The sequence below is a fragment of the Ichthyophthirius multifiliis genome (genome assembly GCF_000220395.1).
Source record: "Ichthyophthirius multifiliis unplaced genomic scaffold scaff_1120509250154, whole genome shotgun sequence".
Lineage (NCBI taxonomy): Eukaryota > Ciliophora > Oligohymenophorea > Hymenostomatida > Ichthyophthirius > Ichthyophthirius multifiliis.
In genome coordinates, this window is record NW_004087037.1 from 68,982 (window position 1) to 94,521 (window position 25,540).

At 14.8% G+C, this 25,540-nt stretch overlaps 5 protein-coding genes across 5 annotated transcripts, besides 73 other annotated features; 3 read left to right on the forward strand and 2 right to left on the reverse strand. All coding sequences in view use genetic code 6, as the record gives it.

Annotated features, from left to right (window-relative positions):
• Nucleotides 1-855: 855 nt before the first annotated feature.
• Nucleotides 856-965: a microsatellite.
• Nucleotides 857-977: a microsatellite.
• Nucleotides 857-983: a microsatellite.
• Nucleotides 857-988: a microsatellite.
• Nucleotides 989-1,371: 383 nt separating this feature from the next.
• Nucleotides 1,372-1,494: a microsatellite.
• Nucleotides 1,466-1,494: a microsatellite.
• A 292-nt stretch (nucleotides 1,495-1,786) lies between these two features.
• Nucleotides 1,787-1,844: a microsatellite.
• Nucleotides 1,807-1,835: a microsatellite.
• Nucleotides 1,807-1,836: a microsatellite.
• Nucleotides 1,845-2,546: 702 nt separating the features above from the next.
• Nucleotides 2,547-2,610: a microsatellite.
• Nucleotides 2,611-3,878: 1,268 nt separating this feature from the next.
• Nucleotides 3,879-3,921: a microsatellite.
• Nucleotides 3,922-4,668: 747 nt separating this feature from the next.
• Nucleotides 4,669-4,773: a microsatellite.
• A 504-nt stretch (nucleotides 4,774-5,277) lies between these two features.
• Nucleotides 5,278-5,309: a microsatellite.
• Nucleotides 5,310-5,907: 598 nt separating this feature from the next.
• Nucleotides 5,908-5,942: a microsatellite.
• A 122-nt stretch (nucleotides 5,943-6,064) lies between these two features.
• Nucleotides 6,065-6,125: a microsatellite.
• A 271-nt stretch (nucleotides 6,126-6,396) lies between these two features.
• Nucleotides 6,397-6,494: a microsatellite.
• A 504-nt stretch (nucleotides 6,495-6,998) lies between these two features.
• Nucleotides 6,999-7,096: a microsatellite.
• Nucleotides 7,004-7,046: a microsatellite.
• A 973-nt stretch (nucleotides 7,097-8,069) lies between the features above and the next one.
• Nucleotides 8,070-8,118: a microsatellite.
• Nucleotides 8,119-8,189: 71 nt separating this feature from the next.
• Nucleotides 8,190-8,246: a microsatellite.
• A 176-nt stretch (nucleotides 8,247-8,422) lies between these two features.
• Nucleotides 8,423-8,479: a microsatellite.
• Nucleotides 8,428-8,493: a microsatellite.
• Nucleotides 8,476-8,578: a microsatellite.
• Nucleotides 8,579-9,565: 987 nt separating this feature from the next.
• Nucleotides 9,566-9,621: a microsatellite.
• Nucleotides 9,622-9,786: 165 nt separating this feature from the next.
• Nucleotides 9,787-9,820: a microsatellite.
• Nucleotides 9,821-10,075: 255 nt separating this feature from the next.
• Nucleotides 10,076-10,168: a microsatellite.
• Nucleotides 10,169-10,370: 202 nt separating this feature from the next.
• Nucleotides 10,371-10,435: a microsatellite.
• A 350-nt stretch (nucleotides 10,436-10,785) lies between these two features.
• Nucleotides 10,786-10,818: a microsatellite.
• Nucleotides 10,793-10,824: a microsatellite.
• Nucleotides 10,825-11,098: 274 nt separating this feature from the next.
• Nucleotides 11,099-11,156: a microsatellite.
• Nucleotides 11,157-11,361: 205 nt separating this feature from the next.
• On the reverse strand, nucleotides 11,362-11,663 carry IMG5_051560 (hypothetical protein; the record flags this gene model as incomplete). Its single annotated transcript, XM_004037416.1, has 2 exons — nucleotides 11,362-11,475; nucleotides 11,526-11,663. The coding sequence occupies 2 exons, from the start codon at nucleotides 11,661-11,663 to the stop codon at nucleotides 11,362-11,364; spliced, it is 252 nt and encodes an 83-aa protein (XP_004037464.1).
• A 142-nt stretch (nucleotides 11,664-11,805) lies between these two features.
• Nucleotides 11,806-11,845: a microsatellite.
• Nucleotides 11,828-11,906: a microsatellite.
• A 68-nt stretch (nucleotides 11,907-11,974) lies between these two features.
• On the reverse strand, nucleotides 11,975-12,909 carry IMG5_051570 (hypothetical protein; the record flags this gene model as incomplete). The annotated part of the gene is made up of 3 exons (XM_004037417.1): nucleotides 11,975-12,021; nucleotides 12,132-12,436; nucleotides 12,497-12,909. Coding segments are annotated over 3 exons (765 nt in total), but the record flags the coding sequence as incomplete, so codon positions are not given.
• Nucleotides 12,038-12,123: a microsatellite.
• Nucleotides 12,910-13,229: 320 nt separating the features above from the next.
• Nucleotides 13,230-13,262: a microsatellite.
• A 188-nt stretch (nucleotides 13,263-13,450) lies between these two features.
• Nucleotides 13,451-13,503: a microsatellite.
• Nucleotides 13,504-14,110: 607 nt separating this feature from the next.
• Nucleotides 14,111-14,148: a microsatellite.
• A 14-nt stretch (nucleotides 14,149-14,162) lies between these two features.
• Nucleotides 14,163-14,192: a microsatellite.
• An 821-nt stretch (nucleotides 14,193-15,013) lies between these two features.
• Nucleotides 15,014-15,069: a microsatellite.
• An 867-nt stretch (nucleotides 15,070-15,936) lies between these two features.
• Nucleotides 15,937-16,026: a microsatellite.
• Nucleotides 16,027-16,880: 854 nt separating this feature from the next.
• Nucleotides 16,881-16,933: a microsatellite.
• A 175-nt stretch (nucleotides 16,934-17,108) lies between these two features.
• Nucleotides 17,109-17,143: a microsatellite.
• Nucleotides 17,144-17,459: 316 nt separating this feature from the next.
• Nucleotides 17,460-18,689, forward strand: IMG5_051580 (protein phosphatase 2 catalytic alpha isoform, putative; the record flags this gene model as incomplete). The annotated part of the gene is made up of 7 exons (XM_004037418.1): nucleotides 17,460-17,585; nucleotides 17,637-17,676; nucleotides 17,716-17,933; nucleotides 17,981-18,116; nucleotides 18,245-18,360; nucleotides 18,410-18,528; nucleotides 18,614-18,689. The coding sequence occupies 7 exons, from the start codon at nucleotides 17,460-17,462 to the stop codon at nucleotides 18,687-18,689; spliced, it is 831 nt and encodes a 276-aa protein (XP_004037466.1).
• Nucleotides 18,121-18,244: a microsatellite.
• Nucleotides 18,123-18,200: a microsatellite.
• Nucleotides 18,690-18,693: 4 nt separating the features above from the next.
• Nucleotides 18,694-18,732: a microsatellite.
• Nucleotides 18,733-19,184: 452 nt separating this feature from the next.
• Nucleotides 19,185-19,270: a microsatellite.
• Nucleotides 19,191-19,270: a microsatellite.
• Nucleotides 19,196-19,269: a microsatellite.
• On the forward strand, nucleotides 19,269-20,465 carry IMG5_051590 (k506-binding nuclear protein, putative; the record flags this gene model as incomplete). The annotated part of the gene is made up of 1 exon (XM_004037419.1): nucleotides 19,269-20,465. The coding sequence occupies one exon, from the start codon at nucleotides 19,269-19,271 to the stop codon at nucleotides 20,463-20,465; it is 1,197 nt and encodes a 398-aa protein (XP_004037467.1).
• Nucleotides 19,600-19,640: a microsatellite.
• Nucleotides 19,632-19,786: a microsatellite.
• Nucleotides 19,687-19,766: a microsatellite.
• Nucleotides 19,759-19,797: a microsatellite.
• Nucleotides 19,847-19,927: a microsatellite.
• Nucleotides 19,896-19,933: a microsatellite.
• Nucleotides 19,896-19,951: a microsatellite.
• Nucleotides 19,902-19,975: a microsatellite.
• Nucleotides 20,125-20,192: a microsatellite.
• Nucleotides 20,127-20,204: a microsatellite.
• Nucleotides 20,139-20,204: a microsatellite.
• Nucleotides 20,151-20,243: a microsatellite.
• Nucleotides 20,238-20,278: a microsatellite.
• Nucleotides 20,256-20,348: a microsatellite.
• Nucleotides 20,412-20,457: a microsatellite.
• A 418-nt stretch (nucleotides 20,466-20,883) lies between the features above and the next one.
• On the forward strand, nucleotides 20,884-22,382 carry IMG5_051600 (ubiquitin interaction motif family protein, putative; the record flags this gene model as incomplete). The annotated part of the gene is made up of 10 exons (XM_004037420.1): nucleotides 20,884-20,934; nucleotides 20,999-21,121; nucleotides 21,182-21,235; nucleotides 21,283-21,349; nucleotides 21,426-21,490; nucleotides 21,551-21,716; nucleotides 21,760-21,866; nucleotides 21,948-22,051; nucleotides 22,162-22,204; nucleotides 22,260-22,382. 10 exons carry the CDS (start codon nucleotides 20,884-20,886, stop codon nucleotides 22,380-22,382), a joined length of 903 nt encoding a protein of 300 aa, XP_004037468.1.
• Nucleotides 21,881-21,917: a microsatellite.
• Nucleotides 22,059-22,165: a microsatellite.
• Nucleotides 22,061-22,151: a microsatellite.
• Nucleotides 22,072-22,145: a microsatellite.
• A 545-nt stretch (nucleotides 22,383-22,927) lies between the features above and the next one.
• Nucleotides 22,928-22,991: a microsatellite.
• A 1,166-nt stretch (nucleotides 22,992-24,157) lies between these two features.
• Nucleotides 24,158-24,192: a microsatellite.
• Nucleotides 24,193-24,213: 21 nt separating this feature from the next.
• Nucleotides 24,214-24,272: a microsatellite.
• Nucleotides 24,273-24,366: 94 nt separating this feature from the next.
• Nucleotides 24,367-24,524: a microsatellite.
• Nucleotides 24,525-24,740: 216 nt separating this feature from the next.
• Nucleotides 24,741-24,781: a microsatellite.
• Nucleotides 24,782-25,026: 245 nt separating this feature from the next.
• Nucleotides 25,027-25,066: a microsatellite.
• Nucleotides 25,067-25,345: 279 nt separating this feature from the next.
• Nucleotides 25,346-25,393: a microsatellite.
• Nucleotides 25,394-25,540: the final 147 nt, after the last annotated feature.

Below are 25,540 nucleotides of genomic sequence, written 5' to 3' on the forward strand. Positions count from 1 at the left end.
ATAAAAATTTATTAAAATAATAAAATTAATTATAAAAATGAATAAAACCATAACTTAATAAGCATTTAATCATATAAAAGACTGTATGGGTAAATCCGCTGAACTTCACGCGTGTGCAATAATACGTCTTTGGTTTTATTCTTAAAGTAAATGGACATACAGCGGTATATAAGGATTTTTATGTTTAGGGATAGACAAATCAATTCAAAATCAAACAAATCAGGATGAATAATTAACATTTTATATTTTCGATACAAAAACGTATGAGGCTACATTTAGATTTTATTTATATAAGAATTTTTGTGAGTATTATAAATAATTAAATGAGTATTTTTATTATTATCAGATTCCATATAGTAAAAATTGTTTAATAGGATTTTCGTTTTAGAATTAAGAAGAGGGTTTTTAAATTTGTAGAAGTCTTGATGGTTTAGCAAATATATATATGAGCTATTAGGCATTTTAAGAAAAATAAAATAATTCATAAGAGTTAATGGGAGATTATGCTATAGAGGAAAATTTAGAAAAGGAAAGATAAAGAATTTTTAATGCAAAATTAACAAAATAAGAGAAAATAATATTAAGAAATGCGGGAATATCAAAATCAGAGTTTATAAAAGATGTAAATATTAAAAATATAGTTATTTAAGAGTTTTTAAAAGTTTTATAAAAAAAATAAGAATAATACTAAAATTAATTAAAATAATAGTAATATAAAATATATGATGAATGTTAAAAAGATAGTTTATATTTATAAAATAAAAATTTAAATAATAATGATTAATTAGATTTGAGATAAAAATAATAAAATAATATGTCAAAAAAAGTTAAAAATAATTAAGGATAAATAACAAAAAATAATAATATTAATATAAATAATAATATTAATATAAATAATAATATTAATAATATAAATAACAATAATAATATTAATATTAATAATAATATTAATAATAATATTAATAATAATATTAATAAATAATTTTAAATTACATATTTTCCTCCTTTATTCAAATTATTAGATAATAATAAAATATTTGGATTTATCAACAGTACTTCAATAAATAATAATAATAATTAAGATAATAATAATAATATTTATTTATAATTATTTAATAATACATAATATGTCAATAATAAATATTCATTATTATATGAAATAAGAAATAAAAAAATAAATATTTAACCTTCATTTATAAGTGATAATTAAAACAATTTTTTATAAATAAATTAAAATGATTAATTAAGTTTGACTGTTTAACTATCATTAGCCAATAAAGAAAGACAAAAATAATTAAAAAAAAAATATCAAAATGATTATGATTAGGAATCCCCTTGGGATAGTAATGAAGATTGATTTTTTTTTTATTCTAATTTGTATATAATAAATATCTATATATATAAATTTTATTTATAATATTTTTTTATTTATAATTAAATATGTATATGTATATATATTTAAACATTATATATATATTTTATATATATAATTTTTTTCTTTTTATAAAAAAATATAATTAATTTATATTTTTTTATTTTTTTTCTATTATTAAAATATTATTGCTTTTTCTTTTTATATATTTAAATTAAATTTAATATTTACTTACATATATATATTTGATTAAAACTAATTTTTAAAAAAAAAATTATTATAAAGTATTTAAAAAAAACAACTTATTTTATTTTTTAACTTTATATACGTAAAAAATTATAAATGCTATTTTTATAATATTCATATAAAAACAAAATAAAATAAAATATAATATTTATTAAATTTTTTAAAATTAAATAAATAAAATAGAAGATAAAAAATAAAAAAAAAATATAAAAAAAAAACAAAAAAGCATATGAAAAATTATCAAAGCTAATCTTAATTATCCGATCGTACATTAAGCGTAACCAAATAAAGGACTTTATAATCACCTTAAAACATCTTTTATAAATCTAATTAATAAAAACAATATCTATAAAGCGTTCCATCAAACAACTAATCATAATCTTATTATTTACCTTCTTAATCTTCCTAACTCTAATCACCTTAATCGCAAAGTATATTAGCTCATCATGCTTAAAGAATACAATTAGTAACATCTTAATAAGTTTAATAATAAGTACCTTAAATGTAAATATAATAAACTAAACAAAAGAGTACTACTGTATTAAAATCTTAATAATCAAAATCATAATAATAAATAGTACTTTCTCCTTAAAAAAGAACTATAATTTAAGCATCTCCTCAAAAAACTAGAACTATTATTCAATAATAAGTAATACCTGTAATCTAATATTCACCTGTAAGAAATAATAACACTAAGTTAATTTAATAATAAATTCCTATATTGTAGTAATAAATTGTTTAGCCTAGAAATAATCCTATTGTTAATGTATAAAATACAAGTCAAAGTAATTTAAATTAATCCCAATATTAAAGAGTAGAAGTTAGTGAAAATACAAAAATAGAATAGTTTTCTGCTAATGACGAATTATTAATAAAAGAACTAGAAGCCTATAAAAAAAAATGCTAACATTTAGTACATTATTATAGAATATATATATATATATATATATATATATATATATATATATATATATATATATATATATATATATTTAATAGGAAATACATATATAATAATATTAATAAAAATCTTTTTCTACTATGAATTACTCGGAAACTTAAATTAATAGTTTAGTTAATGAAAACAGTCATTTAAATTAAAAATTAAATGAATAAATAAAACTGTATTAAAATATAGAACATTAACTTAATTAATTATAATAATAATACAAATTTTAATAATAAAACGAATAATAGTCTAGTAATTAAAAAATTATTGAGATCAATCTCTAAATGGATAATATGAAATCTTTAAATGACCAGATGAAGGCTTAAATTGCTTTTTTATAAAATTAATTATAATAATAAAAAAATGAGTTTGAAGAGAATCTAAAAAGAACTAAAAAAATAATAGAAGATAGCCAAAATTTAAACTTCTAAAATTTTGGAAACCGTATTTAAGAAAAAGAGAAAGAAATAGAAAGATTAACTTTAATAATTTAAGAAAATGATAAAAACAAACACTAGATAATATCTATATAGGAATAAAATAACCGATTATAGAGCGATAATAGCCTAAAAGATGAAAAAATTAGCCTTTTTTCAACTGAAATATAAAAATTAAGGGAATAAATAAACAAATAACACTCAGAAATGTTAAAAAGTTCGAGTTCTGAATAAGAAAAATAAAGACTTTAATTTTTATTAGATGGTAAAAATTAAGAAATTGAAAACTGGAAAATATAATATTCTTAAATTAATTTATAATTAGAGGAATAAAGGAAGAATTTCGCGAAAATTTTTTTAATGGAGAATCGTGTTTAGGAAGTCGAGGGAGTTTTGGAGAGAAATAAAAGACTTTTGGAATAAAAAGATGAAGAAATTAAAAGAAATTTAAAACAAATTTAAGATTTGAGAACCGAATGTGAAAAAGGAAGAGTTTTTGAAGTAGAAAATAATGAATTCAAAATTAAAATAACGATGCTTTTGGAAGAAATAGAAAGAGTAAAAGTATAACTTTAACTAAAAGGGTAAGATTATGACAAATAGTAACAAATAATTAATAAATTTTAGATCTAACTTGCCCAAGGTAGCTAGTTTGAGATGCAAGCGAGTTAATAATAGTAGATTATTTAATAATATTAGGAAGAAATAAGATCTTTATAAGAATAATTAAGTAAATATTAAAGAGAAAATGTTTAATTTTCGAATAAATGTATAGAATTTGAGGGATAAAATAAATATTTAATGATTTAGATTTCGACTTTTTAATAATAATAATAAGAAAGTTAAAATAAAGTGACTTAATTAACAAAACAAGTATAAGATTTATAAATAGTAATATAGGATTTATAAAATAATATCTAATAATTAAATATTTAAATAGAAAAAAGAAAAATCGAATATGAGAATTTAATAAGAAATAATTAAATACTATAAGATGAATATGATAATAAAAATTAATAAAATATTCAATTGGCAAATATTATTAAATAACTAGAAATTTAAAAATCAGAATTTGAATATAAACACTCGTCTTTATTGAATATTTAATAATTATATGAATAATTGAAAATTTCATATTCCGAATAAGAATTAAATTTTATCAATTTAAAAAAAAATATGATGATTTTGAATCTATAAGATATTCTCTAGAATCCAAAATTACACTTTTAGCTAATGAAAATTAAAGAAAAGATTCCATATTATAAGCTAGAATGTAAGAAATAGAGTCTTTAAATTAAAAAATTTATTCACTTTAAAATGCTTAAAATGAACTCAATAGTCTTTAGTAGAGAGTATAGTATTTGTTGACAGAAATTGATAGGTTAATGGAAGAAAATGCAGATTATTTGAAAGAATTGTAGGTTTGGAGATATAAATATTCAGAGTTCTCACCACTAGAATATGAAATTTAAAATTTGTAGTCGATGTTAGTGTTAGCTTTTGTGGAAATAGAAGCACTTAGGGACGGTAGGGAAAAGGTAGAATAAGAAGTTAATAATTTAAGAAGTTCGTAACTTCTATTGTATAGGAATTGATTATATTTATTAGTTTAATTATAATTTTATATTATCAAAATATATTTTTTTTTAAAAAAAAAAATTAAAATATATATAAAAATAATATTATACATATATATATATATAAAAAAATAAAACATATAAATATATATATATATATATATTTATATATATTTATATATTTACATATATTTAATTTGTATTTTCTCTATATAAAAAATTAATTATATATTTTTTTTTTAACAATTAAAAAATTAATATATTTTTATAAACCAAATTCATAACAAAATGGGAAATTAATTAAATATTATGGAAAGTAAGAACTTTATTGATTAAGATTTAAATAATATTGAATAAAACTTTTTATTATAGAAATAAATATTAGACTCTAATTTAGGTCAATTAATAAAAATATATAGGAAAAGAAAAGACAATTTAAAAAAATAAAATTTTATTTTCGAAATTACTAAAAATTTGGATAATAAAGTTTAGTTTGGAAATCTTTTTTCAGAATGTTAAATTAGAATTTAATTAAAAAATGAAAATCTTATAAAATTTATAGGTTATGATTTTTTTTAATAAAATCATGTCTTTGGTAATTTATAAAAAGCCTATTTATTTTACGAATTTCTTTTTCATAGTTTAAACCAAGAAATTAATATAAGAAAACTAAATTAAGTATAAAACAAAATCAAAATATATATTAATATATATATATATATATATATTGTAAATTTTCTAGCGATTTTTCGAAGAATAGGAACTTTTTTATATTTTGAAATCAGTTGTTAATGCATGTTCTTTTCTATAAAAAAATTAAATTTATCATGGTGATTTAAGACCTTAATATATATTATTAGATACTAATGGTTAAATTAAAATATTCGATCATGGTTTAATTCATCCTTTAAAAAATTCGTATTTAAAAGCTTTATAAAATTAAGAAAGAGTATACTTAAGTCCTTAAGAACTATAATATTTATAATAATAATAAATATAACCGCCTTTAAATAAATATAAATAGGATATTTTTAGTTTAGGTATTTGTATTTTAGAATGTGCTATATTAAAAGATCTATCTTATTTATATGATTGGGAAAAATTCCAAATCAATTATTAGGAATTAGATAAAAATTTATTAATAATTAAAGAAAAATATTCTGAAAGATTATGGAATTATTTATATTAAATTTTAATTTTTGAAGAACTTAATAGACCTGATTTTATAATTTTTGAATAATAATTAGGTTAAAATGTAAAAAGTTCAAATTTTATTAGTATTTTTGAAAAATCAGTTGATAAAGATGCTTTTAATATGAGAATTCCATAATAAATAATAATTAAAAATAATAATAAAAATAGTTTAACAAGAAATCATTCAGTATCAGAAAGAAGCAACAATAAGATTATTAGATAATAATCACTTAATAATATATAATAAGTAAGATAAATTTAATAAACATAATAAATGCAGAAATCTATCTAATATTAATAATAATAATAATAATAATAATAATAATAATAAAAATTATAATAATAATAATTTTAATAGTTTTAATAATCATAATATTTTAATTAAAATAGTATATTATCTCCAAGTAGATAAATAAATTAAAGAATATGCGAATAAGTTTTATCTCCTGTTACTTATCAATTATAAAATAATAATAGAAAAAGCTTTAAATAAAATTTTATGATTCGTTAACAATCTGCGAAATAGTTATAAGTTTCTAATATTAATATAATTGATAATTCTTAATAAATTTTATCACCAATAAAATAATAATAATTATAATCAATTTTATTTTCTAAATTATAATTATAATAATAATAATAATAATAATAATAATAATAATAATAATAATATTAATAATTATAGTAATAATAATATTTATAATCATAATAATAATAATTTATTCTTCCTTTACAAATATAAAGTTAATTATAATATTAATAAAATAATGATTTATAGCCTTTTAATTAAGTATAATAATTTCCTGAATTATAAAAAACTATGAATTATGATACATTATAACCATAAAATATCAATAAATAATAGAATTTTCTTATTTAACCTATGGAGAATTAGTTATAATAAAAAGGAATTTTTTAATAAGATTTTAATTTTAAATAAGGAAATGTTTTATAAGAAAAATAGTAAAATAAAATATTAGAAACATCACATTTATAATATAATAATAGTATTTAAAATAATATTTAAAATTAAGAAAATTTTAATAATTTCTAATTTTAATAAAAATCATAAAAATAATAATAGTCAAAAATTGATAGTTTGAGTTTAGAAGAAAGAATCTAATAAGCTTTGGAAAAAAGTAAATAAACTAAATTAAGAAACTAAATTGTTAATAATATTATAAATGAATCTTAATGAACTTTTATATAATATCTTTGGCATTTAAAAATAAATATTAATATAATTATTATATATACTTATTATATTTAATCTATAAAAATAAATATTATAATTATTTAATAAAATTAAAATATATATTTACATATTTCTAATATATATAATATTATTTATTAAAGAAAAAAAATTATTTTTACATATATTTTTAAATATAGAAAAAAGTAAATATATATACATATAATTATTGTATTTAAATAAATATTAAATAATTTATAAATATAAGAATATATAATAATATTCCGATTTTTTAATTTCCTTATTTTATTATAGTATCTAATGAAATAGATATGTTATAATATTTATTTTACACACTTTTACTATTTTAATTATATTATATTTTTTTATTATTCATTTTTCTATTTATATATTATTTAATATCTTATTAATTATATTAGAATTTACATTTTATATTTTCGCATTTGTTAATTATTTCATTTAATTTTTGAATTTCTTTTTATTGTTATAAAAAAAACTAATTTAGTAGTTTAAAAATATGTCATTTTATTTTCCTTTGTTTTTTGATTTAAAATTCTTATAGAACTTTATTTTTTATTTTTGTAATTATCATTATAAATAGTCAGTTTATACCTTAATATTGTTATTATGATATTTCATAATTTCTATTTAAATTTTAATTCAGAAAAAAAAATTAATTACTAGATTATTATTTGCGCTTTATTAAATAAATTTGTATTATTATTATAATTATTTAAGATAATGTTTTTTATATTATAACATTAAAATTTTAAAAAGCTTTAAATGAAATATTTTTAGTATATTCTTTATATAAATTATAAAAACTTTATTTATTTTAAAAAGCAAAATTAAAAATATATATTTAATATAAGAAAAAGACTAATATAAATTAATTACTCATTTAAAAATTTCAATAAAACTGATAAAAATTATTTTATATATGGAATAAGATAAAATTAAAATATTAATATAATTATAAATAATCTTTAAAACATTAATTTATTTTAATTGATTAGAGGTTTATTATATATTATATTTAATAATATTTACAATTCTGTTTATTTTTTCTAAAATATATAAAATTTTATTTTTAAATTTAATATTATTTTATTTTTGAAATTGTATATTATAATTATTATTATTAAATTTTAATAAAAATATATATTTAAAATAAAAAATTTACTATATAATATCTTAAATAATATATAAAAATATTTATATATTTATATATATATATATATGTATTTATGTATATATAATCAACACATATTTATATATATTTTTAAAATATAATAATAGAATATTTTTATTTATATATGTTCTTTTTTTATATTAAAAATATGTTGTAAAGGCAAGGACGCACACGGTTGCATTCGAATATCCTAGTTTGAAAAAATGAGGTTCGACTCATCACCTAGACCTCTAATATTTTTATTATAATTATTTATATAAATATTAATTTTAAATATTTTATAATATTATATTTATAAAAATTATTTTTATAATAGATTTTAATATTATAATAATTGATTTACTTTAAAATATTTTTATTAAATTTATTAAAATTATATATAAATGATTTATTTTAAATTTTAATAAAAATGGATATTATAGTATATCATAAATATATGTTATATAATTTGAATATTTAATTTGCTGCATCATATATATTATTACTTTTTAATAATTTTAAAAAAAGAATATTATATAAATTTATTTTTTAGTATATATTATATTAAAAAAAATATAAGATTTATATATATATTATTTATATTTAAAATTATATAAAAGGCTGTGACGCACACGGGTGCATTCAAAATTCCTAACTTTGAAAAAAATTAATTGAGGTTCGACTCCTCACAGAGCCCCCAATTTTTTAATTAAAAAATATTTTTACTAAAATTGCAAAAATTTATTATTTTTACTATATAAATAAAACATATGTAAATGAAAATTTATTTAATATTTGTATATTTTTAAAAATAAAATAAAATGTTATATATATATATATATATTTATTAATAATTATATTCTCTATATTATACTTTCTTTATTTATTTTTATTGTTTTTTTAATAAATAAATATATAAACTTAATCATTTATTTAATTAAACAAAAAAGATACAAATTGTTTTAAAATATAATAAAATTAATTAATTATTATTAATAATTTTTTTGAAAATAGTAATATATATAATATATTTATAAAATATTTCTTAAACAATAAATATATTTTATAAAAACAACATATATAATTTCAATTAATATTATATATATTTTATTTTAAAAATTATTTTATATACATAATTTTTTTTTTTTTTTTATTACATTTATTATTATAAAAATATAAGTTATATATAATATATTTTATCTTAATAATAATATAAAAGGCTGGGACGCACACGGGTGCATTCAAATTGCCAACCTTGAATAAAATTGAGGTTCGACTCCTCACTTGGCCCCCAATTTTTATTTTTTTATTAAAATATATATTTAATTAATAATTTTTTTTTTAAATATTATTATTATTATTAATATATTAATTTTAAATTTATTTTTAAAATTTAATTTTTCTACTTATATTATAATATTAAAAATTATTTTATATAATTTTAAAATAATTTATAATATTATATAAAAAATGTAAAAATATCAATATATATATATATTAATAATTACATTCTATATATTATATTTTTTTATTTTTTCTTATGTTTTTTAATAAATATATGTGTAAACATAATCATTTAAATATTTTTTTTTTAAAAAAATTTAATTATTTTACAGTAAAACTATATTATTTAATTATTAATAATATTTAATTTATAAATAGTAAAAAATTTTTCATAAACAATAAGTATATTTTATATAAACTTAAATATAATTTCAATCAATAATATGTGTAATTTTTTATATATATATATTTATTATATTTTATAATACATTAATTAATATAAAATTTAAAGGTATATACATTATATTTTATCTTAAAATTAATTAAAAGGCTGAGACGCACACGGGTGCATTCAAATTGCCAACCTTGAATAAAATTGAGGTTCGACTCCTCACTTGGCCCCCAATTTTTATTTTTTTATTAAAATATATATTTAATTAATAATTTTATTATAAATACATATATAAAATATAATATTTTTTATTAAAATTCATAAATTTAAATATTTAGTTTTTAAAATATAATAATATTATATATAATTTATTGCTGTAATTATGTAAAAAGATTTATTTAATAATATGAATAATTTTTTTTATAAATATAACTATAAATATAAGTATTAAAAACATTATTATTATTATTATTAATATTTTAATTTTAAAATTATTTTTTAAATTTAATTTTTCTACTTATATTATTAATATTTATTAAATAATAAAAATAATATTAAATTAAATAAATATAAAAAAAATATTTATTTATATATATATAAATATATTGTATATATTATATATTTTTAAAATATTTATTGATTTTGCTTTATAATTTTTTATTTTAATTTAATTAAACTAAATAATTTTTATATTTATAAATTAAATTTAATATTTATTTATTTTTTATATAAAGAGAAAAATTTGAATTATTCATTATTTATATTTTCTTAAACTTATAAATATTGTTTGTAAGTAGTAATTAATATATTTATTTTTTTTGTTATTTTTCTGACAATTTTTCTTTACAAATCAAATAATTCTTATTAAATTAATTATTTTATAAAAAATATATATTATAAATTTTGTTTTATATTATTAATTTATTTCTTAATATTTTTTTATATATAATTAATATTAATAAAAAAAAAATATATAAAAAAAAATTATATTTAAATATTTTCATTTTTCATTCAAATTAAATAATTTGATTTAAATAAAAAAAATATTAAATATTTAATTTTATAGTATTAATAAATATATTATTTTTAAACAAATAAAAATAACATATCAATAAAACAGATAAAAAAAACATTATTATCAAAAAAAAAAAAAAAAATATGAAAAATTATTAATATAATAAGCATTAACTAGTAAAGAAAATAGTAATATATAGTTGATAAAATTAAAAATAATATAATATAAATATATATATATATATATTTATTATATTTAATTATTTTATTCTTTTTATTAAATTATTTTAATCATTTATATTTTATTACAAAATTTATCAAAATATTTTTTTTTCTTATTTGTTTAAGTATAAAATTAAGATATTAATATATTAAATTTTTTTTTAACTTATTCATATATTTATTAATATTTTATTGTATAAAATGCATATAATATATTTTAAATTATTATATTTATTAAATAATATTATTAAATATAAATATATAATATTTTTTTATATATGTATATTTTAATCATTCTTAATTAAGTATTATTTCAATTTTATCATGTTATCCTTTTAAAAGTATTTATCCTTAAAAATCTACTACACCTTATTTTTTAGCTGCTTTTAATGTACCTACTAGAGCCTTATTTTTATAATAATATATTAAATTTTAAAAAATATAAAATATTATACTTCATAATATTATTAAGCCTTTTCATCATCAAAAAGTTATCCGAAAGGAACCGAAAATTTTCCTAAGGTATTTTTTTTTCCTAATCTTTATATATCTTTTTTAAGCTCTTCTATTTCGTCATTTATTTTATCTTACATTTATTTTTAAATTTATATATAATAAAAGTAGCGGATTAAAGATAATTTTTATTTGTTAAAAAAAATAAAAAAATGAATAATTTTATTTTTATTTTATTTAAAAATAAAAATAATATGTAAAAATTTTTTAAAAAAATAAAGTATTTTTTATTTTAATTTTTTATTTTTATTTTATATTTTAAAATAAAGAAAAAAATTTTAATTTATTCTTTAAAAATAAACAAATAAATTTTATTTATATTTAAACTTTTTAAAAATAAATTTTTGATATAAATAAATAAAAATAAAATTAATGAAAATTTCTATTTTTTTCATTAGATTTTCATAGAACGAGAACCATTAACTTTACTATTATTATCTATATATAAAATAAAATATAAATATAATATATTAATAATATATATATATATATATATATTTATTTATATTTATTATATATATTTATATATATATATATATAATTTATACTCGAGTTTTTATTTTTTTGTTATTTTATAAATTAATTAGCCTCCATCTACTATTAAATTTCAAGTTCTTTTTTAACATTTTAATATTTTTAAAGTAATCTTTCAAGTTCAATTGATCTATTTTTTCTTTATTCATCTTAACCTGCTATAATTCTTTATTTTAAAGCATTTAATTCATTTTATTATTTATTTTTTAACTAATTTAACTGATTTTTAATTTTCTAATCTCTAACTTAAAGCCATTATTAATTTTCTTATTTTTCTAAATAATTTCTTTTTTCTTATACTTAATGCGCTTCAACATAGCTATATTTTTAAATATAATAAATAAATATATTTATATATTATAATATTATAAGTATTTACTTTTTTTATTTGGCTAAATTTTCTTCTATTTTCATTAGATTTAAAGCTTCAGCTGATTACTTTGGTTTATAAGGTACTACCTTTTAAAGTTCTTCTTATACTTAAATATATTCCTATTATTAACGCTAAATAAGTTCTTATTCGATTTTACTTGCTTCTTCATTAAATTCATTCATTTTTTAATCCCAAAATGCATTAAATTGATTAAATTCTTCTAAATGAGCTTTTTCGATTCCTAATTTTTCATTTATGTGTTTATTTTTTATTTCCTCTTTTCTTCTTTTTTCTAAATCTAGTTTTAATTGTTTTACTTTGTTCCTTGCTTGTTCTGCTTCTATGTATTTGCCTTATTTTTCGCAGTTTATTTAATGCTCGAATATTACTTCTATATATTCTTCTAATTCGTTAATGTTTTGGGGTTGTCTATTTAAGATTTAGGAATCGTCTTTTTGTTTTTTTTGATATTTTCTATTTATTTATTTTTTACCTTCAAATCCTTTTTAGCTCATTTTTTAATTTCTTTGTTTTGTTTATTTATTATTTATTTATATATTATTATTATTTTTTTCTTTTTTTTTTGAAACTTAAAATAATAAATATATGTAATTTTCATATATATATATATTTATCTTTATAAAGAAAGTGTATATTAAAATTCATTAATTTTTTTTATTATTTTTTAAATAAAAATTATATTATGTTTAATATTATTTTTTTTATTATTAAAAACATATTTTTATTTTTAGTTTTTTATATTTAAGTTTTTAAAAAAAATAATAATTGTATATAAAAATTTAATGTTTTATATAATTATTAATAAAATATAATATTTTTAAATTTAAAAAATAAAAAAATATATCATTATATCATTAAATAATAATAGAAATTTTATTATGTTTTTTTAAATTAATATTTAATATATAATAAATTAAAGGAAAACATATCATTTATATATATTATTAATAAATCAAATTTTTTTATTTACAAATTAAATTTCTATTATTAATTAATTTTTATTTTTTATTATTTTAAACAGAAAAAAAAAAAAAAGATAAACAAAAAAAACAAAATACTCCAAAAAATGCTTTTAAACAACAAAGAAAATATATAAAGTCAAACCCTATTATATCTTAAGAATTACTAAAAAATAAATTTAATATATTTAAATATTTTAGTAATACTAAATTTATTTTAAAATTAATGCTATACATATAGTAAAAATTAAAACAAAAATTGGTAAATCAAAAATTTAATATAAAAGAAAAATAAAAATAAAATAAAAAAGAAAAAATTTTAATTCTATGATACAAGACAAAAATTATAATATTAATTAAATAGATTAATTTAATTAAATTTAGAAAAATAAAAAAAAGTAGTATATTAAAAATAATAATAATTAGATTTAATAAAATTAAAAAATACAATATTTAAAAAAACTGAATATATTTTTATTAAGTATTTAATAAGATTTTTGGATAAGTAATTTGAAAACTTTTGTAATAATAATTATATTTTATTATAAAAATAATTGTTTTTCTTAATTATTTTTATATTATTTTTGTAATAAAATAAAAAAAAATATGTTTTATTAAGAATATTTTACAAAAAATATATTAAAAAAATAAAATTTCATAAATAATAAAATTTTATAATTAAAATTTGTAAAATATATATATATATATATTTATATATATATCTTTTTTTTTATATAATAAAAAACTAGATAGAATAAAAATTATTTTATATATTATTATTTAAAAAATACATTTTTCTATAAAATAACATATATAATAAATTATATATTTATATATATATTCTGATTTCATTATATATATAAAATCATTATTATATTTACTAACCTTATTTTTTTAAAGAATATATTAATCAATAATAAAAATGGATTAATAATAATTAATTTTATAAGAATTAGATGAAAATATTTATTGTATTTATAATAGAAAAATAATATAAAGTAATTTTTTATATAAGAAAGACCATAAACAGTCCATATTACATTAGATTTTCATAAATCTATTCCGTTCAAAATAGAATCAACAACAATAGAATTTTAAGGAAATTAAACAATATTAGATGTAAAATAAAGAGTTTTAAATAAACTGTAAAAATAATTAAGTGGAGGATAAATAGTAATAATATAATATAGAAAAAAATAACTTAACAATACTTTATTTTTATTTATTAAAAAAAAAAAAGCTTATTTTTTGTAAAGATACATTTATGCCATCTCCATTTGAAAAAATAGGAGATTTATAATAAGTAAAATATATTATTAATAAATACAGAAGATATTAATTAATTTTTCTATTTTATTTAAAAGTGTTTTGGTACTTAAGAATAAGGATTAAAAAAATTAAAATTAGTTGTTTCTAATGAAGTTGCTTGGGGATGATATTATAATATTTTATATATAAATTTTAAATAAATAATTATTAAAAATAAATATTTATATATATATATACATATATAATATATAAATAATTAGTTTAATAATATTTATTTATTTATTTATTTTTAAAAAAACCTTTTAATTTTTTTGTTTTTAAATAAAACCTAATTTTTTTTTATTTAATCATTTATAAAAAAAAAAAAAAAAAAAAAAGTATAACATAAAAAAATATTTAAAATAAAAAAATGCAAGAAATCTAATCAAAATAAAAATTATCAGCTTAAGATGGAGCTCATTTTTTTTATACTTTATCATTTTTAACAGCTACAAGTTTAATTTAAAGTAAATATGATTAATAAAAATGTGAAGTTAATTTAAATTTATTAGTAGATTTAGTATTTTATGGTTTAATTATTTGGGCTACTTATTAAATTATTACTATTTTGCCAAAGTATAATAATATAGCAATTAAAGCGTTTTTTAGGTTCATGCATATTGTATTTGCTGTTTATATGCTTAGTATTTTTATTTATGCTAATTTCTTATATTTCAGTGATAAATATACTTCATCATAATGTTAGAAATATGCTCCTATTATGTCTTATTTCTTAGTTTTGTTTTTAGTCGTGGGATATTTCATTCTTATTATTTTCATAACTTCTATTATGTCTATGATATTTAATGGATTTTCTAAATCTTATTAACATCCTTAAGAAGTTGATGAACTTTGAAACAAAATATATATATCTAATAAATTATTGTTATTTATATTTTTATTATTATTATTTTGTGAAATTTTTTTTATTTTCATGTTTTAAATTATTTACTAATTTTATTCTCTTTGTTTTCTTATATATTATTATTTTATTATTAAACAATAAATAAATAAATTTATTTTTTTAGTTAAAAGATATGAAAAACATGAAAGTAAAATAATAAAATGAATTAATGTATATAATAATAAATATAATATATAAAACAAATTATAAAATTATATATTATTAAAAAAAAATATGAAAGAAAATAAAAATAAATATTTATATATATATATATATATATATATATATATATATTTTATATATATATATATATATTATTTATATTTTCATATATATATATATATTCAAGAATTTGTTAATAAAATATAAAATTACAAATTATATTTTTATTATTTAGAAAAAAAACAAATTCATTATATGTAAAATAGTTTGTCGAATATAGTTTATTTTTAAAAGTATATAAATTATGATTTTTTTAGTTTTTAAAATTCTGATTTATCATATATAATAAAGGCTAACTATTATTAATTAAAATTGAATAAAAAAGTTTATTTAAAAAAGTAATTCAATCTTTTTTTCAAAGTAAAATTTGAGTTATAAAAATATGTATAGATTATAACTGATATTTTCTTAATATAAGTTTTTAATTTATATTAATATACTTTTATTATTCAAATTATTTTTATTTATATAAAAAGTGGAGATATAATTTTTACAATAAATAAAAATAATTATTATTTAATGAAAAGAGGAAGTTTTGGGAACTGAAGATACTTGTTTTAGAAGAATCCTAATCTGAATTTTTTCGATAAAACTCGAAATATTTATGAGTTTAAGAACCATTACTGAATTTAAGTAATTGAAAGGAAAAAATTAAATAAATAAAATAATTATAGATAATTTAAAAGAAAATTCTTAGAAATAAAAACAAATTAAAGTGTTATAATTAAAATTTATATGAATATTTATTTCCTTTATATAAATAAATAAATTTATTTAATTGAATAAAAAATTAAAAAAGCAAATATAATAAGAACGGGGAATGTTTAATAAAACAAAATTAAATAAATAATAATATATATTAAAAAAATTATTGATACAAATTTTAAATTTTATACCTTAAAATAAAATTAAATATAATATATATAAATACATTGAAATGATGAACTTGTTTCATAATAATATAATTCATATTTAAAATAAATAAAAATAATTATTTAATATTTAAAAAATTATTATATTATAAATAAAGTTTTATTAGAAAATTAATGAATTAATATAAAGGAAAAAAAATTAAATTTTTTATTGAATTCATTATTATAATAGGTTAAAATTTAATCTTCTATTAATTTAAATAAAATTAAAGATAATAATAAATTAAAAAACTTTTTTTAACAAAAAATAATTAAATTAATTTAATTATAATATTTATTTTTATTAATTTTTTTTTATTTATTTATTAATTGCTAATTTAAGTATTATTTTTATTAATTGAAGTAATTATCATATTTTATTTCTTTTATGCTATTTTTTTTTTATAATTAACAATTATTAATATTTTTAAAAATTTAATTAAAACTTTTTTTTTTATTGGATTATTTTGTTGATTTTAATGTTTTCGAATTTAGATAAATAAATTGAAAAAAGTATGTAATGTAAGCTTTTATCTGAAGTAGAAATAAAGTAAATATGCGATAAAGTAAAATAAAATTCGACAAACTGTTTATATTTATATATATATATATATATATTTTAATTAAAATATAAAAATGTTTAGATGAAAGAAATATTAATATTAGAATAAAACTTATAATCAGTATAAGCGCCTGTAATGGTTTGTGGTGATATACATGGTTAATTTTATGACTTATTAGAATTATTTAAAATAGGAGGTTTAGCGCCTGTATTTTTTTTATAAAAAAAATATAAAATAATTATTATGTTATATATATAGGAAACTAATTATTTGTTTTTAGGAGATTATGTTGATAGAGGTAAAAAAATAGATTAAAATAAAAATTTATATAATAAAGGATATCATAGTATAGAGTGTATTACATTATTGTTTTTATTAAAATTAAGATATACAAATAAAATAACTATTTTAAGAGGTAATCATGAAAGCAAATAAATAACTTAAAATTATGGTTTTTATGATGAATGCGTAAGAAAATTTGGGAATTATAATGTTTGGAATTATTTTACGGAATCTTTTCATTTTTTACCAATTACAGCTTTAATTGAAGGACAAGTAAAAAAAAATATATATATTTTCTTTAAAACAAAAAAAAATTAAAGATTTTTTGCTTACATGGAGGACTTTCACCTACTGTAGATAATTTAGATCAAATAAGATAAATTGACAGAATATAAGACATTCCATCAGAAGGGTCTATGTGTGATTTACTTTGGTCAGATCCGGATGATAGAGCAGGTTATTTATATATATATATATATATATATATATATATATATATATATATATATATATATATATATATATATATATATATATATAGTTTATTTTTATTTAATATATATATTTTTTTTATATAATAATAGGATGGGGTATTTCGTCTAGGGGAGCAGGATTTACATTTGGATAAGATATGTCAGAATAGTTTAATTATGTAAATAATACTAAATTAATTGCTAGAGCTCATTAATTAGTTTTGGATGTAATTATTTTTATTATAGATGCTTTAAAAATATTAAAAAAAAAAAAAGGGATATTAATAAACACATGAAAAAAATGTTGTAACTGTTTTTTCAGCTCCTAATTATTGTTATAGATGTGGAAACTAAGCTGCCTATATGGAAATTGATGAATATATGAGAATTACATAGTATAATAAATGTATATAGTTTTTTAAATATTAATTAATTTTTTTTTTTTTTAAATATAATAAAATAAAATATTAATTATAAAAGTATTTAATTTGATGCATCTTAAGAAAATGAAGATACTGTTGTTTTAAATAGAAAAATTCCTGATTATTTTCTTTGAAATTAAAAAATATAAAAAAAATAATATAATAGAAAATAATATACAGTTTATGAAGAGACATTTTTTTTTAGTTACTTTATTTTTTTTAATTTATATAAATGAAAGTATACATACATTTTATATATTTTAAATAGAGATAAAAAAATTATTAATATTAATATATACGTATATATATAATTTATATATTTTTTTTTTATTAAAATTATACCTTGTTTTTTAAAATACTTTTGTTTTTATAGACATTTTTTTTTAAAAAAGATATTGTTTATAAATTTGATTTATTTTTTATAATATTATTATATCATATTTTGTTTTTTTATGTTATATTTGCTTTTTTACTAATTAGAAAATACAAATTATTATAGATAATATTAAATACATAAAAACTTATATAAAAAGCAACGTAAAAAAATTTTTTTTTTGAAAAAAATAAAATAAAATAACTCTATCCAAATCTAAATAAAATATTTTTTTCTTAATAAAAAAATGCGCTATATATATAAAAGAAAAAATAAAAAAATTAAAATTAATAAAATATAAAAATAAAAATAAAAAAATTAAAAAAATAAATAAATAAAAATGTTCTGGGCCTGTACTTTAAAAAAAGGATAAGATTACAAATACGAAGAATAAGACGATAACATATTACTTCATATATCAAACGCTGCTCTTGGTTTAAATGCTACTTCCAATAACTCAACTACAGTATATGCAAAAGTAGAAGGCAAACAAATAGTATTAGCTCACTTATAAAAAGGAAAAGTAGAACACACAGTACTTGATCTTTATTTCAGGGCAGATTAAAAAGTATCTTTTGGTGTATAAGGAGATTCGGAAGTTCATTTAAGTGGATATTTTGAGCCTTCTTATGATAGTGAAATCGAAGAAGAGGAAACTGAAGAAAGTTAGGAAGTTAAAACTAAATAATAATAAGTTAAATCTTAAGAATAAAAAAAACCTATAGTACAAGAATAAAAGTAGGCTTAAGAATAGAAGAAAGTATAATAAGAACAGAAACCTTAAGTATAAGAATAAAAGAAAACTTAAGTAGTAGAATAAAAGAAAACTTAAGTATAATAAGAAGTATAATAAAAACAATAATAAGAAGCCGCTTAAAAAGCTAAAGCTGCCTTAGAAAAGAAAAAATAAGAAGATTCAGATGATGAAGATGATGATGATTTTGAAGATGAAGACTTAGAAGACTTAGAAGATGATGAAGATGAAGATGATGAAGATGATGAAGAGAATGAAATCGAAGATGAAGACGAAGACGAAGATGAAGATGATTTCGATGATCATGTAGAAGATTCTGAATCAGCTGAAAAAGATAAAAATACTGTTTCTAGTTTATTGAAGAGAAAACCTTAAGGGGAGAATGAAGGAGATGAATAAAATAAAAAAGCTAAAAATAATTAAGGTACAGCTGTTAATAAAGCTTAATAAAAACCTTAATAATAATAATAATAAAAACCTTAATAATAATAATAATAAAAACCTTAATAATAATAATAATAAGTATATGAAAAAAAACCTTAATAATAACATTAAAATAAGAACTTCAGTGGTAATAAGAAGTTTGGTGGTAATAACTAAAATAAGAAATTTGGTGATAATTCAAATAAGAAGTTTGGTGATAACTAAAATAAGAAATTTGGTGATCATAAATAAAATCATTAAAATAAAAATGGTGGAAATTGGAAAAATAAAGGATAATAAGGAGGAAATAAAAACAAAAACTTCAATAATAATAAAAAATTTAATAAAAATAGATAATGAAAAAATATTGATTGAATATTTTTTTTTTTATTTAATTTTTTTTTTTTTTTTTTCTAGGTTTATTAAATTTATTTAGTTTATTTTTATTTTTTTAAGTCGTACTAAATAAATATAAGGATTAAAAAAATTTATTATTTATCTTTTTTTTTAATAATGTATATATAAATATAATTAATTAGGCATTATTTATAATTTAAATTATTAAAATGTATTTTATTTTTCTTGATTTTTTAAAAAATAAATCTTATAATTTAAAATATTCAAATTAAATATAAATAATCTTTTATTATAATAGAATTTTTATAATTTATTTAAAAAAATAATAAATAAAAAATAATTAAAGAGAAACAAAAAAATATAATTAATATATATATACTTATCTTAAAAAAATAATAAAAAAATATTAAAAATAAGTAAAATGAAACCAAATATGCAATCAATGCCATTAGGAAATAATAAACCTTCTATAGTAATAATAAGCTATAAAAATAATATTATATTCTAAAATAAAATTGTTTAATTTAATTTATTAGCTTGATAAAGAAACTAAAATAATATTAGATAGTTATGAATAAGAATTTGGATCAGAAGATTCATAAAATAAACCTAAAAAAACTCCTCCAATATTTGTTAGAGGGGGTGTTTAAGCAGCTGATGTATTTTTTTTTTTTAAAAAAATATAAATTTATATATTATTTTTTTGATAAAAAAAAAAGCAAAAAACATTAATTGAAGATAAAGATAAAGGAGCTTATTATACACCTAATATGGTAATTTTTTAATAAATATATTTCGAAAAAAATTATATATAAATAAGCAATACTTTTAATAAACACAAGATGAAATTTTAGAATAAAAATAAGATATTTAAAAATAAAAAAAAGGTAATATAATTAATATATAAATTTATTTTAAAAAAGCTTTAAATATAAATATATGTACATTTATACTTAAAAAAAGATGAAAAGACAAGATATGTAGTCGATGAATTTTTTTGTTTATTAAAATAAAAAAATGATAAACAAGTAAATAATATATATATAATTAATATTTTTTTGTTTTATTTATTTGATTTATTACAAAAGCAATTCTAAAAATAATAATAAACAAATAAAGAAAAAAGCATTCCAATTATAAAATAACTTGAAAAAAGAGATTTATTTAGAGAATCTTTTTATGATACAATGGATAATTTAAAAAGATATTAATCTCATGTTTCTAATGAACACAATAAATAAAACATATGTTTATGTATTTTTTTTTTAAAAGTTTTTTATTTTAATATAAAATATAGAAAATCTAGAATTGTAATAGGATGAAACATTCCTATATTCTGTTTTTAATAAATTTGGGTAAATATAACAAATTAAAAGAAGGGCTATATATTTCCCTGAATAACTTGTAAATTAAAAAAAATATATATATATATATATATATATATATATATAATATTTTTTTTATTAATAAATAATCTTAATGTAGGAAGCTGAAATCATTTGTTATATCAAATACGAGGATTCTAGTTCAGCAAAGAAAGCACTTGAAAGCTTATTATAATAGAGACATTAAATTAAAATGACTGGCAGGTATAAAATTATAAATAATAATATATATAAAAATTTATATATATTTATATAAATATATAATATATATTTATTTATATTTATAAATATATATATAAAATATGTTTTTTTAGATATGGAGAAGAGCCAGAAAGTGAACTTGCTAATCTATATTAAGTAAATTATAAATAATTAAATATTCAAATAATATTTAATTTTATTTTTTAAATAGATGATTTCTTAACAAAATCAATCATCATCGTTTTAGTTTCAATATAGAATATAGTAGCCGGAAATAATATTTTAATAAATATTCCATTAAAAAGGACTGAAAATAAAGAGAAAGAAGAAATGAATATGCAAATATAAAAGAAAAGCATATTCCAATATCATGAATAAGGCCTTGAAAAAATAATTCATTTAGAACCGCCTTAAAATGAATTCATAAGGCAATTGATAGAAAGAACAGCTAAATTAGTTACACAAGTATTTATTATTTTTATTTATCTTATTTATTATTATTTTAAGGAAGGATTTTGGTTCGAAGAAATATTAAAAGAAGCACAAAAGAACAATAGAGAATATTCTTTTATTTTTATAGTTCTAAAAATTAAAAATAAAAATTATATATATATAATTTATTAAAAAAAAAAAAAATTACAAAACAATAATATAAAAAAATAATAAAACTTATAAAAAGAATAATTGCTATGAACATTAATACTATAAATGGAGACTATATTCTTATTCACAAGGAGATGATGACAGATAATGGAATATGGACCCTTTTTTGTTTTCTATAAATGGTCCTATATATTATCCTCCATATACAGAAGAGTTTAAAAAAAATTAAAAAATAAATAAATTAAAAAAGAATATATATCAATAGAAAAAATAAAAATATATATAATATATATATATATATATATATATATATATATATATATATAAATATTATCTATATTTATTTTAATATATTTTTTATAGTTTATAAAAAGAAAGAGAAAAGAAATTATCAAAAAGAATTACTTAAGGTTTATAACCTATTTCTTTTGTTAATAAAGATATTTTAGATACTGCATTATATAATTTAAACACTACTCGAACTTCTATAGCTGAAGCCATGATAATAGTAATGGACTTACATACTAGTTCAGCCGATGTTGTGAATACTTTATATTAATCTATTTATTTTTCTCGATTTAATTGGAATTAATTATTAGCCAAAATTTATTTAGTTTCTGATGTTTTACATAATTCTTCATAGACTTCCAGTAGTTTTTGGTCATATAGGCTTTTTTTAGAATGGACTTTACCTGATATATTTGAAATACTTAATTTTGCTATGAAAAACATAGAAGAAAAAGAAGAAAAAAATATATAGAATACTTTCAAAGAAAGAATATTGAGAATTCTTTAATTATGGAATGATTGGGCAGTTTATGACTCAACTTTTTTATTAGGTCTTGAAGCTTTATTTTTATCTGAGCCTTTACAAAAAATCTAAATGAAATTATAAGATACGTCTACTAGTTTAAATTTTAGATTAAAAGTGTATTTCGAAGGACATGTAGTCTAAATTCCTAAAGATAAATTAGAAAGAGAATGCCATAATCACGGTGTAAGTGCTAGAGGATCTATTAAATAGATGTTTAATAGACTTTTGATTATCGAAAATTATAAATTAATTAAAGAAATGATAAACAATGGGGAAGAAGTACTATAAGGAGGAACTTTGGAGATTGAAGAGGCTAAAGAATAGATTGTAGTTTTTAATAAATAAATTTTAAAAAAAAATGACTTTAGTAATTTCACAATGAGTGATTTGAAACTTTATACAAATATAGGCTTAAAATTATTGAATTTTATTTAAAAAAGGGCTGGTTATTTAAAAGATGGTGATATTGAAGGATAAGACTTGGATAAATTTGATGAACTTTTATATGAAATTAATACAAATAAAAGCGTATTTTAAAGTGTTAAATTTCAAGATGTGAGTGATGAGTAGTATGTAATTTAATATAAAGATGATGAAATTAATGGAGTTTAATTAAGTGAGTAAGAATTAAATGATATAAAATAAGGTGTTTACGAAATTATATCAAAATATGATATTAAGTATTTATTTAGTAATAGTAATAATGATAATATTAATAATAATAATAATTTGAATTAAAATTTAAATAAAAATTAGAAGATATATTAAAATTAAAATAAGTGTGAAAATTAAAGTTAATATTAAAATCCTAATTAAAAAGAAAGTAATATTATTGATATATATTAAAAAAATATTATAGAAAAAGATATATAAAACAAAGACAAAAATATAGATATAAAAGATAATAATAAAAATAATAATAATATATAAAATAAAATAAATAATAGTAATTAAAGTTAATCATAATAATAATAATAATAATAATAATAATATTAATAATAAAAATAATAATAATAATAATAATAATAATAATAATAATAATAATAATATTAATAATAAGTTGATAATAATTAATCTTAATCTAGAAATATTTAATCTTCTGTTGGTTTTAAATCTGGAAATTAAAGAAGAAGATCAAGAAGTTCCTCAAGAGAAAGAAGAAAAAATTATTAGCATAAAAACAGATCAAGAAGTAAATCAAAAGGGAAAAGTCATTCAAAAAATAAAAATTATTAACAGAGTAGTAGTAACTAGAGAAAAAATAAAAGGTCTTATTCAAGTTCATCATCTTCATCAAATTCATCATCATCATCAAGATCGAAATCCAGAGATAAGGTTTATTTACATATTTTTTAAATATATATTTAATTTTTTATTAGAAGAGAAGAATTGAAAAAAAGAGATATTGATAAAAATTATTTTTTTTATTTTTTTTATGTATTTGTTATTTATTTTTTTTAATTAAAATTATATCATATTTTTACTTTATTTTTTAACATTAATATTATTTATTTTATTATAAAATAGAAATAATATTAATTTTATTCAATTATTGCAAAAAAAAATGTTATTATAATTAATAAAATTTACTTATATTTAATTTTTTTTAACTAGAAATTATTTGATTTTTATACTATTAATTAAATAGTAAAATTTTTCTTAAATTTAATTCAAAAAAAAATAAAAAAAATAAAAATATAAATGGATCAAATGTATATTTTCTAAAAATAAAAGTATTAATAAATAATATATTGTACTATTTTATTTCAAAAACATCTTTAAAATATATTTCAAACACATTTTTTATTTTTATTTTTAGAAAAACTCTTAAATATTCATTTTTTTTTTGTTATTTTTTTTTTTTTTTTTTTGTGTAAATGAAATAAAAAAAAAAACAAAGTAAAAAAAATATTAAAATAAATAAAAAATAATCAATGTAATATAGTTTATTAAAAAATAAATCATAATCATTATATTCTTAATCAATGTAAGGAACGACAATAAATCCCTTACCCTAAAAATCTTTTATACGAATACGTCCCAAAACAGCCTAATCTTATAAAAAAGTAATTAGT